The sequence below is a fragment of the Oenanthe melanoleuca genome, chromosome 1 (genome assembly GCF_029582105.1).
Source record: "Oenanthe melanoleuca isolate GR-GAL-2019-014 chromosome 1, OMel1.0, whole genome shotgun sequence".
NCBI classification, from domain to species: Eukaryota; Metazoa; Chordata; class Aves; order Passeriformes; family Muscicapidae; genus Oenanthe; species Oenanthe melanoleuca.
In genome coordinates this window covers 42,460,213-42,485,505 of record NC_079333.1, presented here as the reverse complement: position 1 = coordinate 42,485,505, position 25,293 = coordinate 42,460,213, and the positions used below count along the sequence as shown (strand labels likewise).

At 43.5% G+C, this 25,293-nt stretch overlaps 1 protein-coding gene across 1 annotated transcript in view; it reads left to right on the top strand.

Moving 5' to 3' along the window:
* The first annotated feature begins 357 nt into the window (after window positions 1-357).
* Window positions 358-25,293, top strand: part of ARHGAP20 (Rho GTPase activating protein 20) — a 58,132-nt gene continuing 33,196 nt past the window's right edge. The window contains 2 exon segments of the mRNA XM_056492649.1: window positions 358-521; window positions 10,431-10,516. Coding sequence (XP_056348624.1) covers window positions 423-521; window positions 10,431-10,516 — 185 coding nt within the window. The 5' untranslated portion in view covers window positions 358-422.

Below are 25,293 nucleotides of genomic sequence, written 5' to 3'. Positions count from 1 at the left end.
CACTGCCGTGCCTCCCCATCCCGCCCCGCCCCATTGCCGTGCCCCCATCCCGCCCCGCCGCGCTCTGCCCCCTCACACCCGCCCCATTCCCGTGCCCCCGTCCCGCCCCGCCGCGCTCTGTCCCCTCACACCCGCCCCATTGCCCCTCACCGCCCCCCGGCCCCGCAGCGCGCGCAGGCGCGAGACGCGAGCACGCGCACCGCCGGCCCCGTCGCCCCGCGCCCCCCGCAGCCCGCGCATGCGCGCCGCCGCCCCCCGCTGCCGGACGCCCCGGCGCGGCCGAGGGGGCGTGGGCTCCGAGGGCGTGTCCCGTGGGGGCGTGTCCCCGCGCGGGGGGCGTGGCGCGGCGCGGCGCGCCCTGTCCATGGTGCGGGCGGCGGCGCGGGTGTCCCCGCGGCGGGAGCGCGGCGGCGCGGGGCTGTATGGACGTGATGTCCCCGCAACAGGAGCACCTCGGCCCGGGCCGCTCGTCCTCGGTGAGCGGCGAGAGCAGGGGCTTCGCCGCCGCCGACAGCAAGAAGGTGAGGCCGCCCCCGGGGAGCGCACGGCAGAACGGCCCCCGGTCCTCGCCGCTGTCCCGGAGCTGCCCGCGGCGGGCGGCGCGGGTCATCCGCCTGGTCCTGCCCGCCGCCGTCGGAGCCGGGGCTGTCGGCGGGAAGGGTCCGTGCTCCCCGGGGAGCTGGGAGTGCGGCGGTGCTTCTGGCGGGTGCATAACCCGGGGAGCTCGGGGGCGGCTGCCCGCATCCCCCGTCCCGGAGCGCAGGGAGGCTCTGCCCGGCTGTCCGGGGTGGGTAAGGAGCGCCGCTGCACAGCCGTCCCGGAGAGCTCGGGAAGGGTTTGCTGGGTGCTGCTCGGTGGGATCGCTGGGCTTTGCTGCATGGATTTCCCGGTGGTCTGGCGCGGAGGGTGTTGCTGCACGGATGTGCTGGAGCGATGAGGGGGTTTGCTACATGGATTTCGTGGGGAAACCTAAAGGACGTTTTGCCGGATGGATTTCTGGAGGTTTTGCTCGGTGGGTATCAGAGAGAGCTGGAGAAAGGTTTGCGGAGTGGTTATCTGAGGGATCGAAGAGGATTCTGCTGCATGTGTGCCTGGAGAGAGCGAGGGAAGCGTTTGGTAGAGATGAGGGTGTTTGGTGGCTCCTCTCGCACGTGCTTTGTGCAAGAGAAATATAAGAAGCCTCCTGAAGAAGCATCTTGTGCAAAGTGCTTACAATTCGTAGCAGAAGAGCCTAATCCCATCTTCAGAACTGGTTGTAAAATCTGTCTGATGTCTCAAATTGCTTTTCAGCATCTAACACAATCAAATGCAAAATGCTTTCTTCTGCATACAGCCAAGCACTTGTTTCTGCCTTCTACTTAGCTGTAACAAGCAAGCTGTGATAACCAGATTCTTCCTGCTGTATAAAACAGGAATTCTTTTTTATTCTCTTGGGTTTAGCAAGTGCTGTAGTGTTTTTCTATCCAAAGTAGAGCTGGTACCTTGCTGCCTTGCCGATTTTGCCTCACAATGACATTTAAATCTATTCACTGCCTCGTCTTTAGAGGTGCGCTTCAGATGACTGCCAAACAGGCTGGCAGGATTAGAATGACTGGCCAGGTTTCAGTGTCCCTTAGTAAATCTGTCCAGCTGGTGACAATTCAGGATGGTAGTACAGTCTGAGCTTGTGTCTGGTCCTGTGGCTAAGCAGTCACTGGGATTTTGCTGGCCATGGCACAGAGAGAAGTCCTGCTGATGTGTCTCTTCAGGCTGGGAGGTGATGCTGTGTGTTTCCATGGTTTGTGTCCGTGGGTGCTGTGTCCCACCAAGCCCAAAGTGCAGGGTTGTCCCTGTCAGCCAGTTAAATGACCCAGGTAGATGTCTCCAGCCTGACTGCAGCCGTGGGGACCTCTTCTTATGGCAGCTGCTGTCAGTGGCGGAATGGTTGCCTGGAGAGAGTTTGGCCAAGATTTCTACTACACTTTGCTGTAGTTAATATCTGATTGGTTTCTGAACTGGGCATGTGGTACACCTACACAAGGTGGTGGAGTACCTTCTGCTGCCCAGCTGAGCAAAATGATGGAGTAGATACTCACCCTCTCCAAGGACTGTGATCTAATATGAGATGGCTACATGAGCAGCTTTGATTTTTATCAAACATTTATTTCATTTTTGCTGAAGACAGAATACCATGTACCTTCCAACCTTGCAGAGCCCTGATGCTAGGCACCCACCTGAAATGAGAAGTGATGTTCAAGTACTGCGAAGATGAACGTTTTTATCGTGCAAGTTCCACTTCATTATTCAGCATTCTGAGGACAAATATTAATGGCAGCACTTGTGTTTCCTATTCCTGCTCCAAAGAGCCCACAGTCAAAGGAATGCAGACCTTGTTTTTGCCAGCGCTGACAAGGGAGCAGGGATATTACTTTTTACGGATCTTGGCAGCCCTTTTGGAATTCCTCAGTGTGGAGGCACATGCAGTGGGGGTACAGATGGAGATCCTCCTGTGGAGAAGCAGCTTGAGACCCTGGCTGTGCCCTGCAGCATATGGCAGATTTGTACACCATGCACAGCCAACACAGGCAGTCACCAACATCCAGCCAACAGCTCAGCTGCTTGTCCACAGTTGTGGTGCTTCCTTGAGACTACTAGCATGCCACTTCTTTATGCCTCTCTGGAAAGAAGATTCCTACCTTTATCCATGTACATGGAAAGAATATTCCTAATTTTGCCTGACGCTGGATCTCAGAGACAGTTCAAATATTTCTTTTACTATTTGGGTCCTTTGGACTCTATATATACACCTGTGTGTTGTCTTCCACTCAGTGCCAAAGCATCTTTTTTTTTTTGCAGTACAATAAGTCTTTTTTTGGTACCAGGGATCTTACCTTGTTTGTATGGGTTACTTACAGTGAAATGGAAGAACGTGTTGGCAAGAAATCAGTTTGGTCCTGGTGACATGGCATGTCAAGTTAAACAATTTTGTTGCAAATATGTATTGAACATCAACTGTTTTATTTTCTGGCAAAAGCTACCCCTAAATATGTGATGCTAGGCGACCACTGAACCTTCCTCCCTTTTTATTATCGTGGCTATATTTTCTCAAATTAGCTGAGATTTGCTGCATTGTTCTGTGGTTTTCTGTGGAACTCCTACTTCATCTTCCGCTTGGCTGTCAAAGTGAAGCTGAAGGATCACGTGCTTGATCACACCACAGAAGCAGAACAGGGACAGAAAATGTCTAGGGCTTTTTTAATGTATTTTATGTGACCATTTGCACTAATACCTTGGAAACATTTCTTTGCCTATTCTTGGCATGCAAAATAATTTGCTAACCTACCTCACAGTCTGTGGGAGGTTCTCTCTGTTAAATGCTTACAAGGCAGTCATGACACTTTGCTAACAGGTGACCTTGAAGTGCAGTGTTTTAGGTAATGCTTTTGGAAAATTCTGGGCTAGTTTCCCTCTTTTACTGGACTTACTGGAGTCACTGTGTGTGATTGACCTACAGAGAAGTTTTGTATCGTTTAGCTTAGTAGCCAATACCAGTGAATTGATGCAACCCTTAAGTGGATTGAAGTAGCATGAGTATAAGTGATTATACTAATAGAGCTTATTCCTAAAATTTGTTGAAACAAACTATGCAGCAGAGATGTCTTTTATGCCAATGTCAGTGCGTCAGCAGTAGCAGCCGGGTCATTTAACCCATTATGATATTTATAAGTTCCTGGTGTTTCACTTCTCTCTTTTCAGAGGGGCCAGATTCCAACCAACACTGAATATTTTATGCAAAAGAGTATCTGGAGTCACTCCTAGGATTTTTGCTGCCTCCTTGAAGATTTCAAGTAACTGCTTAAAATGTTTTGGAAGCTCAGCAATTTTTAATATTTACATCTACAAAGTGTGCAAAACATTAACCATTTTGAATACTAATCAGAGTAGCCTTTATGGTTTGAGACTTGGCATCTGGGAATTCCATCACCATAAATATGTGTTTCTTTGTGATTCTGATCACAAGTGCAACAACAGTTAACTGGCAGGGAAAAGGGAGTTATAGTGTTCCTCAACAGTGTATTAAATGGATAAATTAATGCTATTTAATGGCATTGGAAGAGTAATCATGCATAATCTTCATCTCTTGTTTTACTCTGAAAAGATGAATCAAGTATGTATTTGCCATTATATTTTACACCTTGATCTCATGCCAATATATGTATGTTTTTTAACGTAAATCTCCTTAAGCAGAGATTTCTTCTTCCTGCAAGACTGTCCTGTTTACTATGGTCCTGGCTGAGGATCTGGTGGGTTGTTTCTAAAATCACACCTGGTAGTGCTGGAAATTTCAAACGTATAGGAACACTTCTGGCACTATTTAGTTCAGTGATGGACAGTTTCTATCATCCTGCAGACATATCCTGTAGCTATTTTGTCTCTGATGAGGGCTGAAAAAGCCCTACTTTAATGAAATCACCCGTGAAGTGGGTCGTTAGGTTAAAATCACCTTGGTAGGCTGTGCTGGCTCATGGTAACTTAGTATTAGGATGTGCCTCCTGATGCTGCTTCAATTACGAACTAGTGAAAATTATGCAGAAAAGGATGTGTTCTAGTTCCTGAGGGTTTTTTTTTGCCCCTCCTGGCGGCAGTAGGAAAGAGAGGGGCACGATAGTTCATGAGGGATCTAATACTCAAGAACCGCAAATAACAAATTACTGCCTCCTTACTTAATGTTGCTTGAAGTATGGATGTGGAATGGGGGAATCTCCTCTCTCTGTCTTGTGCAAACTGCTCCTGAGGAGGTCTTTATGTACAGAAACTAGGGCAGAATTTTATCCATGCATTAACCTTCCTGCTTTGTGGCAGGCTTAGAAGGAAACTTTAAACTTCAACAAGACCACCACAGAGCCACTGGTCTGAGCAGTGCCCTGACTCACCATAGGACCCACAAGCAACAAATTCAGTGTTCCCCTCCTCTATGATGTTTTTAATAGTCTTTCTCATCTTCATCTTGTGATGTAGATGAGTAGAATCTTTTGAAGACATCCATATCAATGCTTCCAAAGATTTGGAAGTAGTTGGTGAAACATGTTTTGGTCTTAGCTTCTTTTATCCATTTTTCTTTCTATTCTGAGACAGTCTTCACTCTTTGCCATGCTCTCTAGCAGCTGCTGTTCCATGATGATCTGCTTTTGGTCCCACTGTGTTGATAGCTCTTTTCTCTTGTGCTCCTGCAATTCTTTTTCTCCACAATTATCACTCAAAAAATGGCTTTCTTTCTAGGAAGGTCCTTGTAAGTAGAAGTATTCTGCCAGCATAAACAAAAGCACATAGTTTTGTCACCTGCTCTGTCTTTATGGTAAATGGTCTCTCTGTGGGACCTTCATCTCTCTCTGCTGCTTGAGCCAGCAGTTCAAATGCAGTCATCTTCACACCCTGTTTATGAGGGCTTGAGAATGTTATAGGTCAGCATAGGTCCATTTCTTGCTTTAACAAAGTACAAGAGATTCTTGTTACTTTGGTACTTTTTGACAACCCTGGTCTGTAAGTCTAACAAATACTGGATTGTAATATGTAGGAAAATATAATCTATTGCTTCTCTTAAGTGGCCCAGTGATACAGGGCTAAGAGTGATGTGTAGTTGCCCTGGAAAATTAACTCTCTATGTGGAGGGTTGTTGTAGTTTTTTGATTGTCAGGCAGTTAGCTGAACTTTGCCTCCCAGTTTTTGGTAAGGATTTGCTGTCTGTGCTTTGGTTCATCTCTAGCCAAACCAGGAGTGTGTGCCACAGATACGTTGTGTTGCTCAGATAACAAGAGCAGAGTTTGCATGGTTGAAATCTCTCACAGTTATTAACTTAAATACTTTTAGAGAGTAGGATTTGTTAAAATCAGACTTCCTTTCATTAGAAAAATAGAGCAGTGAAAGGGAGAGCTTAGCCACTTGAAAGCAATCCTCAGCTCGAGGCATTGGCACATCTGAGGGTTGTCCCTGTCACCCAGTTAAATGACCCAGGCAGATGTCCCAGCCGTGACCCATTTCTGGAGTGAGCCTGTAAATCAGGAGCCTGAAATCCTTCAGTGTCTGAGGAGGCTTTAACAAGGTTATCTGCACATTGCTGAGGAGGCATTTCTGCTGTGTTTACCTGTCACTCGGGAACTAAATAAAATTTTCAGCTGTTTTGTATGAGTCTCTTAAATAGTCAGATAACATCAAATAACATTGTTTTCTCGTCCTAAGCTCAAACCACTGCAAGAAAAAAGTCTTTTCCAGTGTCACATACATTTCTCTGTTCCCTGTCCTTTGCCCAAATACCAAGGAGAGGATTGATGATGATTAACTCTATTTTCTTGGTCACCTTGCTTTTCTTTTACAGTCAGTGGAGGAAAACTTTGTCAGACAAGACAAACTGTGCCCTAAACTGTCCTTTTCTCTCTGACAGCTATAAAAGGAGCACAGGGCAAACAAACAGCCCAGGTGTGTGAGTCAGAGGCTGGGGGGGAGGAATGCTCCTGCTTGTGTCTGACCATGGCATGGTCAGGCAGCACAACCTGGCAATGTGGGCAGTGTGTTCCAGGGAATCACTGCACACAGTCCCTGTCTTAGCCCTCCTGCTCTGACCTCTGGCACGTCTGCAGTAGCTGCAGCAGGGTATCCACTTACTGCATAGATTTTTAACTTCTCTGGGTACTTGAAAATATTATAAACACTCTGTATGCATTACTTAAATTACTTGTCATCACAAAATAAATAGTAAGTGCCATTAATTTTTTTCATACATTCTTTATTTAATTCATGCTCTGCCATTCTCTTTGGAAGAGTGATATAGTAAAGTGATACACATAAAGTGCAGGAACAGTTCCAGGTGTTCTTTTTATCTTATCATATTACCTTTTCCAGAGTGGAAATCAATATTGTAACTTGGCAATATATTCGTTTATATGAATTTCATATAGTACCATCATCCACTTCAACTGCAAGGCAAAATTAGTTGAATACTGGCATCCAGGAATAGATTTTTCCTCCAGCTGATGACTTGTGAGATGCTTGTGCAAGCTTTACTGTAATCCACAGGGCTTCTGATTCCTGAGGAGAGACAGCTTATTTTCAGAGATGGTTTGCAAGCTTTCTGTCCTCAGCATGGTGGGCTGATTTGCTCATAAACCACCTACCATCACAGCTTACAAAACAGTGTGTCAGATTGTAGGTCTGATCGATATCTGGTGTAAATTCATTCTTTTCCAGTCTGCAGACCTATGACTTTTTATACCAGATGAGAAACTGGCTAAATACTGTCACAAGTCCAACAGCAGAAAATGCAAAACCTTTTTGTTTCTGTTAAAAAGCCAAGACAACCACAACCAGAAATGCAGAAAGTATGAAGTTAAACCTGAATCAGAGGGGAGGGGGCAGGAACTCAAGCTTTTGAATGTGAGGAAGACAGAAATAACTCTAGTTTGTCCTGACACAAGATTATCATCTTTGCATCTGGCACACTGTAAGCATTCATTATAGATACTGATTTTATGATACATTTCACATGGGTGTTACTCAGCCAGCAAGTATGAGAATTTCTGTCTGTGTTGACCTTTCTAATATATACATGAAAAAACAGGAGGTAATGATGTAGGACACATGTTGAGAAATGCTTCTCTGTGTTCCATGCTTAGATAATTGGTCAGTGCATCTCCTTTTCCTCCCAAACATCTGCTCTCACTACAGCTGTTCAGGATATATCTTCTCTTCTCCACATTGCCATCCTTGCACATAATAAAAGCAATAAAAATGAGGATAGTGGGCAACTGGATCCAACTTAATGAAGAGTGAATTTATCCTCTCCCTTCTCAAAGTGAATCAATTCAGGTTGTCGTGATGGTCACTTATTTTCTCTTCCCAAACTCTGTACATAGCAAAATGAAAATAAAACACCCCTTTCTGTCTGTAATCAATGTCTCTGTGTAATGTGTTTATTTGCATACAGCTGACCTGACTCACTTGAGCGCTGTGAAAATTTTCCTTTTCTCATCAGTGATCTTTTTATGTTTTGAGGCTAATTTTTTTTCCGTTAAGATTTACTTGGTAGCTGTGCTAAGAGTTTGCCTAGAGAGGCTGTGGATTCTCATCCTTGGAGGTCACACAGACCTGCACTGGAGGTGGCCCAGAGTGGCCTGCTTGGATGGGTCTTGCTGTCAGCAGGTTCAGAGAGGCTGCATCACAAAATCCCTCTGACCAGGATTATCTCTGCCAGTTATTTGAGCTCTTACAAAATTTGCTGTAGTCTAGACTTTACTTTGGTCTTCAGACATTTGAGTCAAGACTAGAATCGTGCTGGCACAGGTGCTCTTCAGCACTGCTAACCCAAGCATTAAAAAAAATGCTGTAATTGCCATAGATTTTAAAACACTGTGGTTTTTTTTCCATGCCTTTCTTTTGAGACCTGAAGATCTCTTTGAAAATGCAACCAAACTTCTGCTGCATTTGCAGGAGCTGAGATGCTCCAGTTTTTACCTCCCCCAAAAGCCACCTGCCCAGTAATGAGTAAATTGCAGTAAATTTCCCACTGGGAGTTGATGATTTATATAAAATCCTTAAATCTGCCTCTTTGTGACATATGTGGCCGGTCTGTAGCATGTTACACTGCATTGTTACACAGATCTGTTTTTGTCTTCATATTTGTAGGCATGCTACTTTTAAAACCTTTAACAGCTTTTCAGATTTGCTAGCCTGATTTAATTCACTAGAACAATTTATCTTATTTATTTATTTTAAAAATAACTATTAAAAATGGGCATCTCTTTTATTAGTAATCTTTTATTATCCTGTTATAGTCCAATTGGAGACAGCTAAATGTTCCCAGATCTAATTTATCAGTCTTGAGAAGGTTATTTTTGATAAAATAGGGAGGAGGGAATAATTTTTAAAGGTGAATTGAAATTACATAGTTGGATTTATAACAACTGCTGCACAATAGCTATAACTGAGTGACAAAACAAACAACATGCTCCACATCAATGAAGAGAGAACCAAAAAAATGACAAAATAACAGATGGATTGCAGTGAGGAAACAAAAATGCACTTGTCACAATCGAGTAAAATATGTAGAGTTCAGTTTCTCTGAAGGGAGCACACTGTGCACCTGCCCAAACAAAATGTATGTCACATCCAGCACATGCATTGGCAGTCAGTTGTTCTGACTGCCCTGACATATTTATCCTGGTAGTCAGTGGTTATTTTTGGTATGAAGGAGGAGAGTCATGCTTTGTGATTAGCTGAGAACCAAGACTTCATGACTGTCACAGGTTCACCTGTTTGTGGGCTCTCAGTGGTGGCCAGGGTGGTGTGAGCTACCAGTGCATCATTGGATATTTTCCTGTCAGGGTCTCAGGAGGAGCTTGACCCTGGTTCTTTTGCTCACAGTTTATTTTGAAAAGTATTTGAGCTAAATGAGGTAACAGTCACCCTTCTGGTGGAGGGCAGTGTGAGGAGAGGTCGTGCACCTTGGCAGCAGGCTGCACAACCGGCTCCAGACAGCCCTCCAGGGTTAGGGCCAGGACTACTCAGTCTTACTTCTGGCTGCAGGAGGGAAACTCAATGCATCCTGGTGAATACATTTGCATTCAGGGAAATGTGTGTTTTTGTCTCCTGTGGGTGCTTTTGAAAATTTCTAGCTCTAGGGAAAATGGTGTTATTTATTTGCTCAGTATTTTTATTGTAGTGTTCGACTTCACTGACTGGAAATCCATGCTGCCTTGTTAGCTACTGACATTTTCATCTCTTCCTTGTGCTTTTTCTTTTTTTTTTTTTTTTCCCTGGGGTGTTCTCTGAATGTCTCCTTTTTTCTTATTCTCTTTCTAGTTCTGTGCTAACAACTGTCCTGCCTCTCCCTATTTTATTTTTCTCATACATAATCAGGAATGAAAAAAATGTCATTGTTGACTGCATTGTTGAGGGGCAAGATGTAATGCTCCAAATAGATTACTAGAGAAGGAAAATGCTCTTCTCTGTAAAGATTTGTTAAAAAAGGGTAGCCTACTGTAGCATGTAAGGTCAGGTAGACCAAACCTTAATTTATGGTAGATGTCAGAACTGACACAGAAATGTATGAAGCATTTGAAATTTAAACCCCCGCCTGGATATTTGATAAGTACAATAAATTACTAAGGGACAAAATAGTGGTTGAGGACCAGCTGTAGGTGTTTATTTCATGTGTGCAGGTGTGTAGTAGGTATACTGTGCATAGACAGTAATTTTCAGCTTTTCTTTACACTGGCTTTCTGGTAATGCTCCTGTTTTGCTTGCCATGTGATATTTTCCCCCTCCAGGGTTGCTGAGGGTAATAACTTAGCCTTTTTCCCATGGCCTGAAATTGGAGTCTGGCTGTGCCCAATCTGTATGTGTGCAGTTACTGTTCTGCATCTCACCTGTGATTTCATTTTGTTTCTCTTTCCAATCAGAAAATGAAGAGTTTGGCCCAAAGACGCCAGTCTGCACCATCTTTGATCTTTGTCAAAGCACTCAGCAGATCTAGATCGGCCTCAAGGTGAGTCAGTGAGTTTTGCTGGCTGTACTGTTTTGCAGCTTCTCAGCCCAAAACTTGAAGTGTTGTTGAGCTATTGTCCCCAGCAGGTTGTTGAACACAATTCAGGCTCCTAGGTAGCTGCACAGCTGTAAAGCCTGGTGAAAGATGTGACAGAACCAGCCCAGGCACCAAGCTGATCTCCCAGACAAGGTTTCCCCAGTGCTGCCACACTGAGCTGTTTATACCTGGCTGGGTGGGCAGGGCTGCTCTGCAATTTGCAGCCAGGGATGGGACATTTGGGCTGCTCAGCTGTCAACAGTTTGTGACTGGCTGGGATTACCTGCTGTGGAAATGGCATGGACAGAAGAAGAGAAATGCTTGCTGCCTTGGACACTTCCATAGTGGCAGGCATAACTCAGGATTGTTCATTGTAGAATTGCACAATTTAATTTGAGCTAAGTTTCTTCTGTCATTGCTTGCTGCATGGTACAGGCTCTCCAGGGCTCTGGAAGCACCTGCTGATTCAGGACAATTCAGGAATCTGGTGATCACAGCCTTCCCTTGTTGCTATCGGGCTAGGAGAACAGCAAAAAGGATGTAGCAACAATACTTCCTTCAGGTAGAAGAGAAGAAAAAAGCCCTTTATTAAAGAAACAAACTGCACTTTTATGTGCAACTGAGGATAGACCTGATTTCATTGGTGCAAGGAAGGTAACACCCTTTGTCATGTCTCTCATGCACCCTGCAGGTGTTTACTTTTATTATTAATTCTCTTTCTTATGTTTTCTTTGAGCAGCTTGAGAAAATCCAAGGCTGCTTTTCCCTGGTTTTTACCACTATCCACATTTCCCTGTCCAGTATTAGCACTTGTGGGGCTGAATATATGGGTGTTAAGCATTCAGCCTTTTTTGTCCTTGTCTTCTGCCAGAATCAGCCATCCTCCCTCCTTCCCTCCCTCCTCCAATGTAAAGCTGCTATAGAAGTGGAAGTTTCTGTGGAGCTAGTCCCCTGTCCAGCCCCAGCCCTGACCTGCCATTTGAACCACTCTGCATACATAACTTTTTTCTCCCTGCACTACAGTTCATTAGACTTTAAACTTACCAAACGTGTTTATCGAGAAGTGAACCATCTGGTAGGCTGTTAATGCTTCCAGCTGTGTATTGCTCTTTATGAAGAAATGTTATTGAGGGGAATAAAAGTATGGCTTTGTAAGGAATAGTTTTTCCTACTCTGTGGTGTGTTAAATAATCAGGACGTGAGCTTTGGCAAGTTTTTTATCTTTGATCTAATTAATACCTGGTTTGACATCTTGCAGAATTCCACAGTATTTCAGAAACCTGTGAAAGTATTCTGTGAAAAAATCAGTGTTGCAAAATAGGAAAGTGAAGATTAATTTACCTGTTGGTATTCAGACATTAATATTTTTCTTCAATTCTACTTTTAAAATTTACTTTATTGTCTGCTCCATATGTATCAGAAATCAGAAATAGCTATAGAGACACCAAGTGTAATGCATACTACATTTTCAGCTAAGAATTTTATGCTTTTTTAAGTGTCTTGCTTGTATAGCCCAGATCAGAATTATTTCCAAATCTAGTGTGTGAACGGATTCTTTCATAAGGCCAGAAGCTGTTGACAGAAGCTGTTGGTGGAGAGGACCGAAGAGGGAAATGCATTTCCATGTTCCGCAGTAAGCAATGCTTGTCCTACACAACAGCTGATGGATGCTGCCTCAGTCATGTCCTCTGCCTGTGGCATGCAATAATTCAGCTGCTTTTGTTGTTTTGAACTGAATTTTGTGGCCTTTGTGAGAGGTATTGGGTGAAGTCTGAGGACGCTGAAGTCAGAGCAGGTGATTTTGTAGCTTCAGAGTCTTTCAGTTTAGAGGGTGACACTTTGCATGGTGTTTATTATTGTTCACAGGAGCAGCAGTTCTCACCTATGCCTGACTTGCTTGTTTGGCTTTGCAAAGCACATTCCTTTTCATCACCAAACTGATGGATGAGTTTGATCTTTCCACTGGGTTTGTTGTGTAAATGCTTAACACTGGTGAAGTGCTTTCTCTGAAGGAGAGCTGAAGAGCAACAAAATCACTTCTCATGTTTTCTAATCTCCTCCAAATGTTTTACCTCAGACCTGTCTCTGCTCTTAGTTCTTACAGACACAACCAGTCTACAAAACCTATTAAGCTTCTCTGGCAGTGAACCTCAATAGTGGGACTCCATAACACTTACTTGTTAATGGTTGATTAATGACTTGTAGATAATAAAGCTCCTATCTGAAGTTAACAAACATCTGTGAGGGATTTATTTGAATACTCTCACCTCAGCAGCTGGCTCACCTCAATATTTGTTGAAATTAATGAACAAGTGCAAAGTTTAAAAGGGCAGGAAATACTTAGAAGCCGAGTCAGTTTGTATTTTTACACCACTTTATATGTCAGGTGTCCCTGGTTTATATACAGGGCACTTTCATAAAATGTTGTGGCACATTGGACAGACTTACTCTGGGGCATTTTAAAGTTTATTAATGCTATTTGTTCAAAGAAACCACTGTGACATCTGGAGATGGCTGTTTAGCATTCAGAGGACTAAGGTTTTTGGTGAAAGTGTTACTGTAGCTGTGATGACACAAGGATGTGAGCAAGACAAGATGATCTAGCTGGAAAAACCAGATACTTGTTTGGGCCATTGTCCTCTTATCCAGTCCTGAAAGAGAAGCAAGTCTGAAAGTCTTGTGTGCTTAAAAGCTTGTCATCTTTTTCTCCAGCTGGATCATTTGGTTTAAGGAACATTCAGCTTTCATTACAAATCTTGCCTTGCCTTGTCAATCATATAGAAGGAGTTACATGATATTCAGCCTAAAGAAGAATTCTGGGATGGCTGTATGGCATGGTGGTGCACAGAAGGGAAACTTTGCTGTAATTCATGCCTCACTTGACTTGTACCCGTAGGCAGAAGAGAAACATAGTAAATACTACAGATATTACAGTGGAATTTGGGCCCTTTACATTCAAGAGATGAAGATATGCAGACCACCATTGCCACATGTTCTTGTTTCTCTTCCTTTTTTCCCTGAACAGCTTCTTTTTCATCACAAAATTGTAAAGACTCTTCACATTATTGGATCTACTCTTTGGAAGCACTTTGAGCAAGGTTATTGTAGAGATTCATTGGAAAAGTAAGCTTTTAGTACTTTTCTTGGCTCATATTCGGGTGCAGAAAAAATAAATTTGATTGTTAATTCCATTAATGTGTGTGAAATAGGCAATGGATTTGGGTTAGTTATATTTATCCCCAGACTTGTTCTGCAGTTGTAATTTTCCTCTTACTTTTTCATGATGTCTTTTAGTGAAACTTGCACAACTTAATGATACAGTTCAGTGCCATACAAATTACATGCTTGAAACAGAAATGTCTGAGGCCTGGATTTAAAGCATCAGGTATTGTCATCTCAAATAATTGATATAGAATATTAAAGACTTGTTTCAAGTCAAGTTTTCAGCTTTTGTTCTGCTGTCCCTCAAAACAATTTTCACACGTGACAAAACCCAAGTTTTTGCTCTGCATTGATGGTCTTCTGCTTGCATCTCTAATATTTCACAGGGACAGCCAAACTCTGTGCTGCAGTCACCAGCAGCTTCCCCTTTTCTACTGCACACCTCAACAGATCTTTGAAAGTGATATTTTTACATGCTGAAACTAAGTAATACAACCTCACAGTTTCTGAATCTGGAAGACCATTTATAGATCTGTGTCTCTACACATTAAAGGTGTTAAAATACTGAAAATGTAACAACTCTTTTTTACAGTATCAAGTGTGTTTATGATGTTATTTTGGTGTGAGCTGGAAGCATAGGCTGTTTAAAAAAAACCCCAAGGGATATTTTTTAGTAAGTTTTATGAATAAATCCCCTGAATAAAGAACCTGAAAAAGAAGTTCCTAAAATGTTACCCCTACTCGATTTTGTTATGTGGCTTTTATGGTTGAAGAAGTGGAAGGTAAAAATGGAAGATTTGACAAGTTTCCAAGGTGTTTTCTCCCCTTGTTTACATAGAGGTAATGTTATGCCATTCACAGAGAGATTGTTCTTCCTTCTTCCAGTGCACAGTAAGTGATTCTGGCATGTCATCCTTTAGGGGTCCTGTGCCAAAGGCTAAATATCCCAGATAACGAAGATCATATGTGTAATCTAGTAATGCATTCCACTTGGCGCGAGTCAAATACAGAGTGTTCCCAGAGTCTTGGACATTGTGTTTTCAGGGTCTTAGTCAGAAGATATGTGGATGATCCAAGCTATGTGACTAGAAGAAGACAAAAATAGAGACTTTTAATAAATGTAAATTGCCAGAAGGCCTTAACTGTCTCTTTTTCACAGGGAAGACGAATAGTTGGCGTTTCAGGCAAAACCGATGGCAGGGACGAAGGGGATAAAAGTCCATTGCAAGTAACCAGCTTGTTATGTCGATATTCAGCCGCAATAATTTTGCTTGTGACTAATTTCATGCTAGTGACTAATTTTGCCGGGCAGTGTGGTCCCCGTGGGGCGGTGGCGAGGCAGCGCGGGCCTGGGCCCCGCCCCGCGGCCGTTGTTGCCCTCTGGCCCCGGCGGGACCAGGCCCCGAGGCAGAGGCTGCCCTGCCTGCTCTCCTGCGCGCCCATGTGGAGGTGGGTGTTGCTGTAGCACAGCCCCCAGGCGCCACGGCAGCGTTCGCTGGAGCGTGGAGCGTGGCTGGCACGGCCCTGGCGCAGGCAGAGGAGTGGCACGCTGGGCTGGGGCCGCCATGGCCTGGGCAGCGCCACTGCGGGTGGGGACATGGCTGGGGTCAGCCCTGGGGTGCTGTGGGACAGGCAGTGCCTCACCCAGGAGTTTGTGAGGGGCAAAGGCCATGCTGTGTGTGTGCCAATTTCCAGGCTTGCCTTCCACATGTGGGAATTTGCCTCTGGAGCAGCTGCCTGGCACCAGCGGGGAGAGCGGGGCTCAGAACCAGAGGGGAGCTGGCACAGGCGGGTTCCAACCATCCCGGCTGGCTCCAGCCAGTCATCGAAAAGGAGGGAAAATCCTATTCCTACAGACTCAGTCACTGTCCTGGTTTGAAGGACAGGTGTGTGCCAATAAAGGCAGAAGCTTCTCTTTGAAATGGAGAATGTAAACCTCCTTCCCCCAGATTATTATAATTAAGGGGTTCTCAGGCAAAGATAGTGGAATTAGGAATAACGGTTCTTTACTAGGAAAATTAAAAGTAGAAATACAGTATTACAAAGAACAGTCCCAAAACACTGACAGTCAGAATACACCCTGACACCCTGTCAGTCAGGGTGTTGGCAGCAGTCCCATTAAATGGTGGCTGCATCCTCCTGCAGTGGCAGATGTGGTTCAGCTGGAGCAGTGCTCCTGTAGAAGGTGCAGTTTTCCTCTGAAGGTCCAGGGATGATGTGGAAAGGTCCGGCTTCTCCTCTGGAATCCAGTGGAAAGAAGGTTCCTTGGTGTCCAAAATCTCAATTTTTATCTAGGTAGGAAAGGCTTGGCTCCTCCCCCTGGCTGGAGCATCTCCCAGTGGGATGATGTAATTTTATCTGTCATACAGGGGGACTTAATGGCCCAGCAGCAGATGATATCCTCCTGGAGGGAGGATGGGTTGTGGAAAAGATAAAGATGATTGCCCCATCTTGTCTTGAAGATGGCCCAGCAACAGATAGTACGTGCCACAGATGGTGATAGAATACACATTTCTGGCCACATCAACCCAACACAGTCACCAAAGCAAATGAAGGTTTCTTTGCCTCTGGGTCTAATTCTTAGATTTAATTCAGCCTCGAAGCATTTGATCAGGATTTTTTCTGAGTTTTTTTTTTATTTAATGAGAAGTTCTGTTGTTTTAACATCTTACACTTAATCAAATTGGGCAGAAATCTCTATATGAAAACTGCTCTGGATTTCTCCCCTCAATATGTCATGTTTCCCTATGTAAGGTAAGCATATATGAATTTGTAGAAAAATAGTAATTTTTAAAAATTGCTATTTTGTATTTAATCCTCTTCCTTTTAAATGGAATTACATATAATTAAAACAATTTGTTCTAATATTCTGCAAGCCGTCAGTTTCTAGTATATCTAAATCATGCCTGATTAAAGCTAATTATAACACTGGACTATTGCTTCCTTAAGCCATGTGTTTGAACACAAAAGTTACTTTTACGTAATAATAGCTGAAGACAAAATTTTATTAACTGTTAACAAAGTGAACTTTCTGAGGCCTCAGATGGCCTTTTAAATCAGAGATTGGCAATCCTGCCCCTCTGCTCTGTTTTTTCTATTTTGTTTTGTGGAGTGTATGTGTGCATATGTTTGTTTTTGATAAAACCCCTCAGTTCTTCATTTATGACCTACAAACTGGCTTTTAGCGATGTTTGTACATCTGGAGATGGAAATGAGCTATGGCTTTCAGAGATATGCTGCTTTTTTATTAAAAGGAAAGGACTAGAGGTAAGAAGAAGGAAGGCTTGGAAGCAGGGTTTTGGAGGGATTGGACTTAAGGGATTAATTTTACAATAAATAAATAACACCAGCGCCTTAAGCTGATTCCCTTTTGGAGAAGGTTGTGGCAGTATGAAGACAGTGAGGGGCAGTGCTCATCAGGATGATGACTTGTCCATGGATGGACTCTGCTTGTCCAGATGTCTCAGTATCCACATGTGCTTTTGGCTGCAGCCCATTTAAAGGACTTTTTGGATTAGGCCTTGAGGTCTGGCAGAATGCAGCTGTTGTCCAGCCATTGTGTATTGCTGGTTTTAGACAATAAAATCTCTGCCAAGTGGTGGTCTGGCCAAGCAGTTTGGGCAATAGCATACCTGAGGAAATCACAGACCAACTTGCTCAGTCTGCTTTGAGATCATTTATCTTGTGTAAACAAGCAGAAAGGCTCTAATGATGTGCAGGCTGATGTGCAGCCTTTGGTGCTCTCACCTCTGACAAAGGCCAGCATTAAATACCCATTGGACTCTCCTCCAGGCTTTGGAGTTGCTTCTCCTGGTCCAGTTGCATCTTCATGGTGCACCTAGCTGCTGGTGAGGGGTTTTAATCACATCGTGGGAGGAATAGTCTGTATTTAAGTATCTTCTGTACCCATTCTTTAGTGTTTGAGTACTGGGGGCTAGATCTAATGAAGGATAATAAACTCCAGGGGCAAGACTCTAAACTCATGAAGAAAGACGTCATCTCAGAGGCTTCCTGACCTCTCAAGTGCCCCTGTTCTTTAGACACTGTCCTGCTGACCAGAGTGCTTACCAAACACCTGGAGTTTTGCTTTTGCACATCCCAGCACAGCTTGACTGTTGGCAGCACTGAACAGGTAATTATCATAAGGCATAGAGATATAGGTGATCCTCTAACAGTTTTTTTCCCCAGTTCAGATCACTAGCAGAGTAGGAACCTCTGACTAAGCTGCCTGAGTAGCTGTGTGAAAAATTCGTTGAATAAATAGGTGAGCAGTTAGTTATGGGAGAGCAAACAGGTGCATGTGGCTCCATGCATGTTCATAAGGAATCTGGGTCACTACACTTGCTATAGCTGGCAGCAGCAGGCATATCAAGTAATGTCTTCACTGTAATAGGGTAATTCCTGTGCTGTAGTACAAGTATCAAAATATATCAAAGCCCTGGAGGCAAAGCAAAGCCAGATTTGTTCCTGTAACAGCTGGACAGGTGAAGTGACAGTCCTGTCTTCCATGCTGGCACCCATATTGGTCATGCCTCTTAGAGAAGTGATCCTTACAAACTGAAGCCAGTACAGGGGCTGAGCAGATGCTCTCTTCATGTCTGTGGTGGAGCTTTGTGGAGTTCACCCCACTGTGTCCCAGGGGTCATAGGATCATAGGATGGCTTGTGCTGGATGAGACCTTGAAGATGATCTAGTTCTAAGCTCCCTGCCATGGACAGGGATACTGTTCACTAGACCAGGTTGTTCAGGGTCCCATCCAACCTGTCCTTGAACACTTCCAGGAATGGGGTATCTGCAACTTCTCTGGACAACCTGTACCAATGCCTAACCACAATCACAGTATAGAACTCTTCCTAATATCTAATCCCAACCTACCTATCTGAATTGCTTCTTCAATAAGCAAAAAATTAGGGAAAATTAGAGCCTAAAGGGGAAGGACTATTGAGCAGTGAAACTTTGAGAGACCATGAGCAGCCCCACTGGTATTACCCAATAATTGAGTGGGGTGGCTGACAGGCAGTAAACCCAGGCAGCCAACTAGAAAATGCCATTTCCCTGTTGAAAGGACATGGTCACACAAGTGCCTTACTCTTACCTGTCTACAGCCTGTGTGACATATAGCTGGAGATGTTAGGGTCATCAGAAATATGTAGGATCACTGACAGCCATCCATGATGTTCCAGAAAGGATTTCTAAAGATGTCCACACTGGTCTTTTTACCTCATGTGCATACCAGCTTTAAATTACCAGTTTCTGTAGAGATCTGCAGAATGTCCTAGATATTTTTGGTAACCCAGAATTCCTGGCTGGTATATGACCTGTGCTGAACTGTTGTAATATATTTACAAGAAGATATATGAAAATCCCTTTTCAATAAAAGGTCAGTTTTATCCATGAGGTAAGTCAAAGTCAGTGGAGTTGAGCCAAGCTTTTAAATGTTCCAGTTGTGATTAAGTGGGATTAATTATCCTAATTGAAATTACTGCTTCTCAAAAAAGTTAAGGTAGGACAAAAACCTTATCCCTTCAGCTGACTAAAATAACTCTGGATCTCTAGTGGGATTGAGATCCCAGAGTTCTCCTCTGTATGCCTCCTCAGAATGGCTAGGAAGAAGCTTGGTTGGTAGTAGCAAAGATAGCCTGTGCATCCAGGATTCTTGTAAGCCATGAGAACCTCCAAAAAGCCCAGACAACCATGGACCATGGTGCAGAACTGCAGAGCTGGGGTGTTAAGTTTGGGGGTTTTCTTTCCCCTCAGTTCATCCTACTTTTTTTTTCCTATTTTTCTTTTCTTTATGCTCTTTGTTTTTTCCACCCCAAAAGGTCACTTTCTTTTTGGTGACTTTTTTTTTTTGGTCTGAACAATGAAATCTTTTTGGTAGACAGTGCCTGGAATGGTATTTCCCTGGTGCAACTGTGGAGAGAGAGTAACTCAAGGTGCTGCTATGTCAGTCAGTAAAAGTGAGTGAGAGCTGCAGTGGTGAACAGAGGATTGATTCTCCCAAAGGCCAAAAGGCTTTTATTGACTTCTGCATGTGAATGTGACCTCTCCCAAACCTCTCCTTTGCTCAGGGGGCTTTAGACCAAAACCCCTTGAACTTGTTGACTCCTGTATAGCAGGACTCAAGAACACCCACACTGCAAGAGCTTTTCAATAGGATTTAAATAACCTGCCCTAAATTATTTTCTGGTGGAAATAGTCAAAATACAACCACAATATGTGGTGCTAATTTATACCAATAGAGAATTTTACCCTTGTGTTAAATTTTCAGAGTAAACACCTTGCAGCTGTTTGTTAAAATAAAACAAAAGGGCTTGGAAGCAAACCAAACCACAAGTGTGTTTCCTGTCTCCAGCCTCCATGCTGTAGTGCATGCTTGCTCTGCAGAGGATATTATCCTTTGGCTATGCAAAAATTACTTAAGTACAGCTTTGTTTACAGTTAAGCTGCCAAGCTTCCATCCTGGTAAGTGTGAGGATTTTGTTTTAATAATGCATTTTACCCTACAGCTATGTGATATTTTACTGCCAGACTACAGAAAGGTAGTCTTTTATGTGCCTCAGCACCTGAAACATTTCGTGCAAGTCACCTTGTTCTTCATAATAATTTTTATTGTGTTTCATAAGGTTTTGACATCACGCAGAGATAATACAAGACAATTTTTAGAATTCTATTATAATTTAAGTTGGAATATTTTTCTCAATATATATTGCATTAAAATGTGCACACTGAGTTTTAGAAGCAGAGGAGTGATATCCAATTTCAGAAATACAAGTTTTAGCCTTGATTTCTGTCCTAAAATATAAATTTGTCTATTTATCTGAGTAAAACTTGCTCCCAGTCTCAATTAGTACACATCTTCCTTCCATTGTCCAGGCTTGTGCTTGCCCTGCCAGTGCTGGAGGATGGGTTGCAGCACATTTTGATCTGAAGTCTTTGTGACCCTGTTGGGACTCACTGCTTAATCTTGGGGGCGATTTTCTGAGGTGCAGCTGCTTGCCTGGGTAGAGTGAGGACAGCCCTGTGCTGGAGGCTGTGAACTGAGGCTGATACGTGCTCCAGGTCAGAGGACTCCCTATGAGATCCAGAGGCAGTCCATAAGGGAAAATGCAGAGGTGAGGGATGACTGCCCCATATTTGTTCAAATACATGACTTGTAAAGAGGAAGTTGCAACCAGAAAAAACACTTGTAAAGTAGAATCAGACATTGTAAAAGTCAGCAACTAATGCTCTTTGAAAAACCAAGTAGATCTCACTTGTTTCATGGTACAAAAGCTACTGTACCCGCAATGGTGATGGCCTAGGGGACTTTAAAGGAGTGCTGCAGAAAATAGACTTGCTATTTCTGGAATGCTGCACTGTTTTCACAAAGTGCTGCTTCAACTGCATACGATTTACCAAAGATAACAGCATGCAAACATGCTCAGCATCCTCAGAACGAAGCTCCCTTGGCATAGCAGGGATCAATTGACAGCAGATTTTCAGAAATGGGTTGGCAGCCTATGTGATTAAGGGAGTTTTATGCTTGTTTATTCAAGTCCCTTCTAAAAATAGTTAGTGTAAGTTTACAACTGCCTACTGACTTGGTGCTGGCCCACATCTTACCTACCACCTTCCTGGAAAACACTCCTACCCTCCAAGCTCATATTTTTTGTGCTTTCTTTCGCCTCCAATTATAATTATTATGTATTACAATAAAGTGCCATACAAATGTAGATGAAGTGCATATTCAGGATCATGAAGATTTGAAGTGGACAGATCCTGAGCACGTGGGCGACTCACCAAGGGCACTGATTGTGGTTCAGAGGCAGTGGCAAAAAGGAGCAGTTAGCACCTTTAAAAATGCAGAGGATTTTATATACCTCTATATATATCTGTAGCTATATATATCTGCCTGCCTAAGTAGGGCTCTGAGCTGCAGATTGCTCCGTGTGGGTGAGCCTTGTCTGTGTTACCTTGTTCACAGCAATGGGAGCTGTGAATGCTCGTCCCTGAGGCCAGCAGGGCTTTGTGTGGTCGTGCTGAACAGGCAGTGGAGATGGAGCAGGCTGGACTGAACAAGTCATGGGAAGTAGGCATGGCTATTGGCATCCCTGTTTTCCACTCCTTACTCCGTGGATAGTTTGTGCCAAGCCAGAAGCTGTCACGCACATCTCCAGATAGATAATGTTGTTAAAGAGTACTGTGTTGTATCTCCATTTCTTCCCTTTTCCATCTACAGCTGGTTTGAGGGAATGATCAAGAACAGGGCTTTGCTTGTTCCTCAACTGTTTTTCAAAGACAAAGCCCCTTACTGACAGGTTTTGGAGGTAGGTCTGCAAATGGGTGCAGTGCAGTTGTAGCCTCCTTTCTCTTCACGGCTGTTCTAGCCTGAGGAGTGATTCTTCGAGCCATATGCTTCAATAAGCTGCCAGCATGATAGAAACTAAATTAATCAGGAGCATGAACAGGACTATCTCTGTTGTCCTGTGTTCAGGCCCAAGCATGGACAGTTGTTTCCAGTGTAGAAGAAAAGCTCTTCTTTCATTTAATTTTTCACTCTTCTCCTTTAGTGTACAGAACACAATGATCTGTTTTGTGTGATTATTTTGGCAAAGTCTGTGATTATTTTGTCAAGTTGGCCAGAATACAGTTCAAGTCATATCCAGATTACCATTTATGATGAAATTCAATATGTGTTGAAGTCCTGAAACCTTAATACTGCCCTTTGGTGCACTATGAGGAATGCTGCAAGGTGAGTCAGTACTCACTGCTGAGTTACTGATTTGGTTAGATTTTTTTGTTCCACCTTATCTCACTTTATTTGGTGAGCTCTTGCACACCAAGTTTGACCTATTTGCTTTTGGTTAGTTAAACAATTGTTCTCACTACATTATTACCTTGAGTGCAAAACACCCTCTTAGCCACAGCATGGGTAATATGTCTGTGTGTTAATGGATTTCCAGCAGTAAACCATCTTGGCTTCCAAGCTCCAGTTAGCAGGTCCTGCCTCATTAGCAAAAAAACAAGGAAACCATCTATTAAGCTCCTATTGAAATTGCTTCTCACAGGACTCTTTAGGAGCTTAAGGGTCAGAGTGGGAGGCACAAAAAAAAAGTGCAAGTACTGTTACCTGATTTCCAATATAAGCTCTATTAAGAAAGTGGAGGAACTTCTAGATCTTGCTCACTTTTGGGGGTATCTCTGCTGGTCACAAATTACATGTTTTCTCTGACTGATAATCCATTTTGGCAAAAATCTGTAATGTGGGCTGAACTGTAGACATTTCTTGTGGTGCAGATAGCTGCTGTTTTCACAGCATAGCCCTGAGAGGATGTGAGTAGCTCCTGCTTCTCTCCGTGGGCTGCTTCAGCCCAAAGCTGTGATTCAGTGATGGTAAAGTAAATGCTTTACTGAGAGATGCTGAAGTTGAATTTATCCTAAAGGATAAATTGCTTATTCTTTAGAGCCATCCAAAACTGGCCTTTGAAATCTGCAGAGTAAATCTGAAGTCTCTAAACATTGTGAGGAAGGTTAGCAAGTGCTCTGCTTGGTGGCCTCTCTAGCCCATAGCCAAAACAAGGTTAGATTTATGCTGCAAGCTCTACTGTAGGCAGATCCTCCTCACTGTCTTCATAAATGACTTGGACATGGGCCTTGAAGGTACAGTTACATCAGTTTGCTGATGACACCAAACTGGGAGGAGCTGTTGACTCCCTGGGAGGCAGAGAGGCCCTGCAGAGGTAGGTAGGCAAATTAGAGACATGGGCAATCACAAACTGCATGAAGTTTAACCAGGGCAAGTCCTGGATTCTGCACCTGGCATGGGGCAACTGTGGATGTACAGACTGACTGGGGAGTGAGATGCTGTAGAACAGCCCAGGGGAAATGGATCTGGGGTCCTGGTCAGTGACAAGTTGAATATGAGTCAACAGTGCCCTGGCAGCCAGGAGTGCCTAGCATGTCCTGGGGAGCATCAAAAGCAGTGCGACAGCAGGTCAAGGAAGGGGATTCTCCCTCTCTACTCCACTATAGTGGTGCCCCACCTGGAGTTCTGTGTCCAGTTCTAGCACAGAAAGAAAATGAACCTATTGGAGCTGGGAGAGGAAAATTACTAGAGGGATGGAACATCTCTCCTAAGAGGAAAGGCTGACAGAATTGGAGCTGTCCAGCCTGGAGAAAAACTCTGTGGAGACTTTAGTGCAGCCTTCCAGTACCTAAAGGTGGTCTGTAAGTTAGGCTTTCTTGAGGGCCTTTAAGATACCCCATGCCTAGAAAGATTCAAGGTCAGGTTGGTCAGGAATCTAAGCAAGCTGGTGTAGAGGGAAGTGTCCCTTCTCTGTCCTCTGTCCTGGACTAGATGACCTTTAAAGGTCCCTTCCAACCCAGGCTATTCTGTGACTTTGTGATTGAATGATTCTCTTGAGTCCCTTCCACCTCAGGATATTCTGTGATTCTATGATTGATTGTATGAAATCTGGAAAGAGCCTCTGGTCCTTCTTTGAGCTTCAATACCAGTGGAGGCTTGCAGGATTTATACCTTCATGTGATTGTGAAATGAGCATAGGCCAAGTTGTTCACTGTAAGAGGAATTTGGAAAGGTATGCAGCACTGGTGCTGCATCATAAGAAGAAATCAACTTCTGTGGCTGCAGAGAGATCATCAGTGGAGAAAAGTTCTGGCAGAGGACAACAACCAAAACAATGGAATGAGGTTTAGGATGGAGCATGAGCAGTCTGTGAGGGGGATGTCATATAGCTGAGATGCCTGCAGCAGCTCATTCCAGCTTAGCTACCTTGGAACAGGTTGTTCCCCTGAGGCATCTTAGAGCTTAACCTAAACCCATGACAGGCTGAAGTCATCATCAACTGAAATCAGGGGAAATGACATTTGGATCATGGGTTTAGTAACCACTTAGCATGGATTGTTGAGCTCTCCTTCAAAAAGTATATATTTTTCATTGTTTTCCCTGTAAACAGAGAATAAAGCTGACATCTCCATTAACACCAAGAATAAACGTTTTGTGAGTAATGCCATTCAGGTATCAGCTTTATTGGAAACCCCAAGGAAACTCTTCAGGGTGAAGGAGTATTTTTTGTGTTTCTGTGGTCTCTGGTGAATAAAGGATCGATGAAGTGAGCTCTGATGTTTGCTTTCACACCAAATGCAGCCAAGATGTGTTTTTCAGTATTTGGCTGACTACTGTAGATTTCACCCTCGTATGTTTCACCTACAAAATTGAAGCAGTCTTTTAAACCATAGTGTCTTTTGAATAGGCACAAAATGACTATTTTGATTATTTTGAAAAATAAGAGATAAAAAATTTATGTTCTGGAAACACCCAGAGAGAAATCTTCAATTATCTTTCTTCTAGTTTCATCCAGCACAGTAATTTTAGTATTTTCCTGAAGAGCTTAAGAATATCTCTGTAGATATCCTCAAATAACAAAATATTCTCCTTATTTAAAATCCCGTAAGGAAATTTCAGACCCCCAGAATAGTACTTTTAGAAAAAAATGTCCATTTAAGACTGGAGTTTCATAATGGCAATGCCATCAAAACATCAGTGTCAGCCTGGCTTCCTCACAAAATGGAACGTG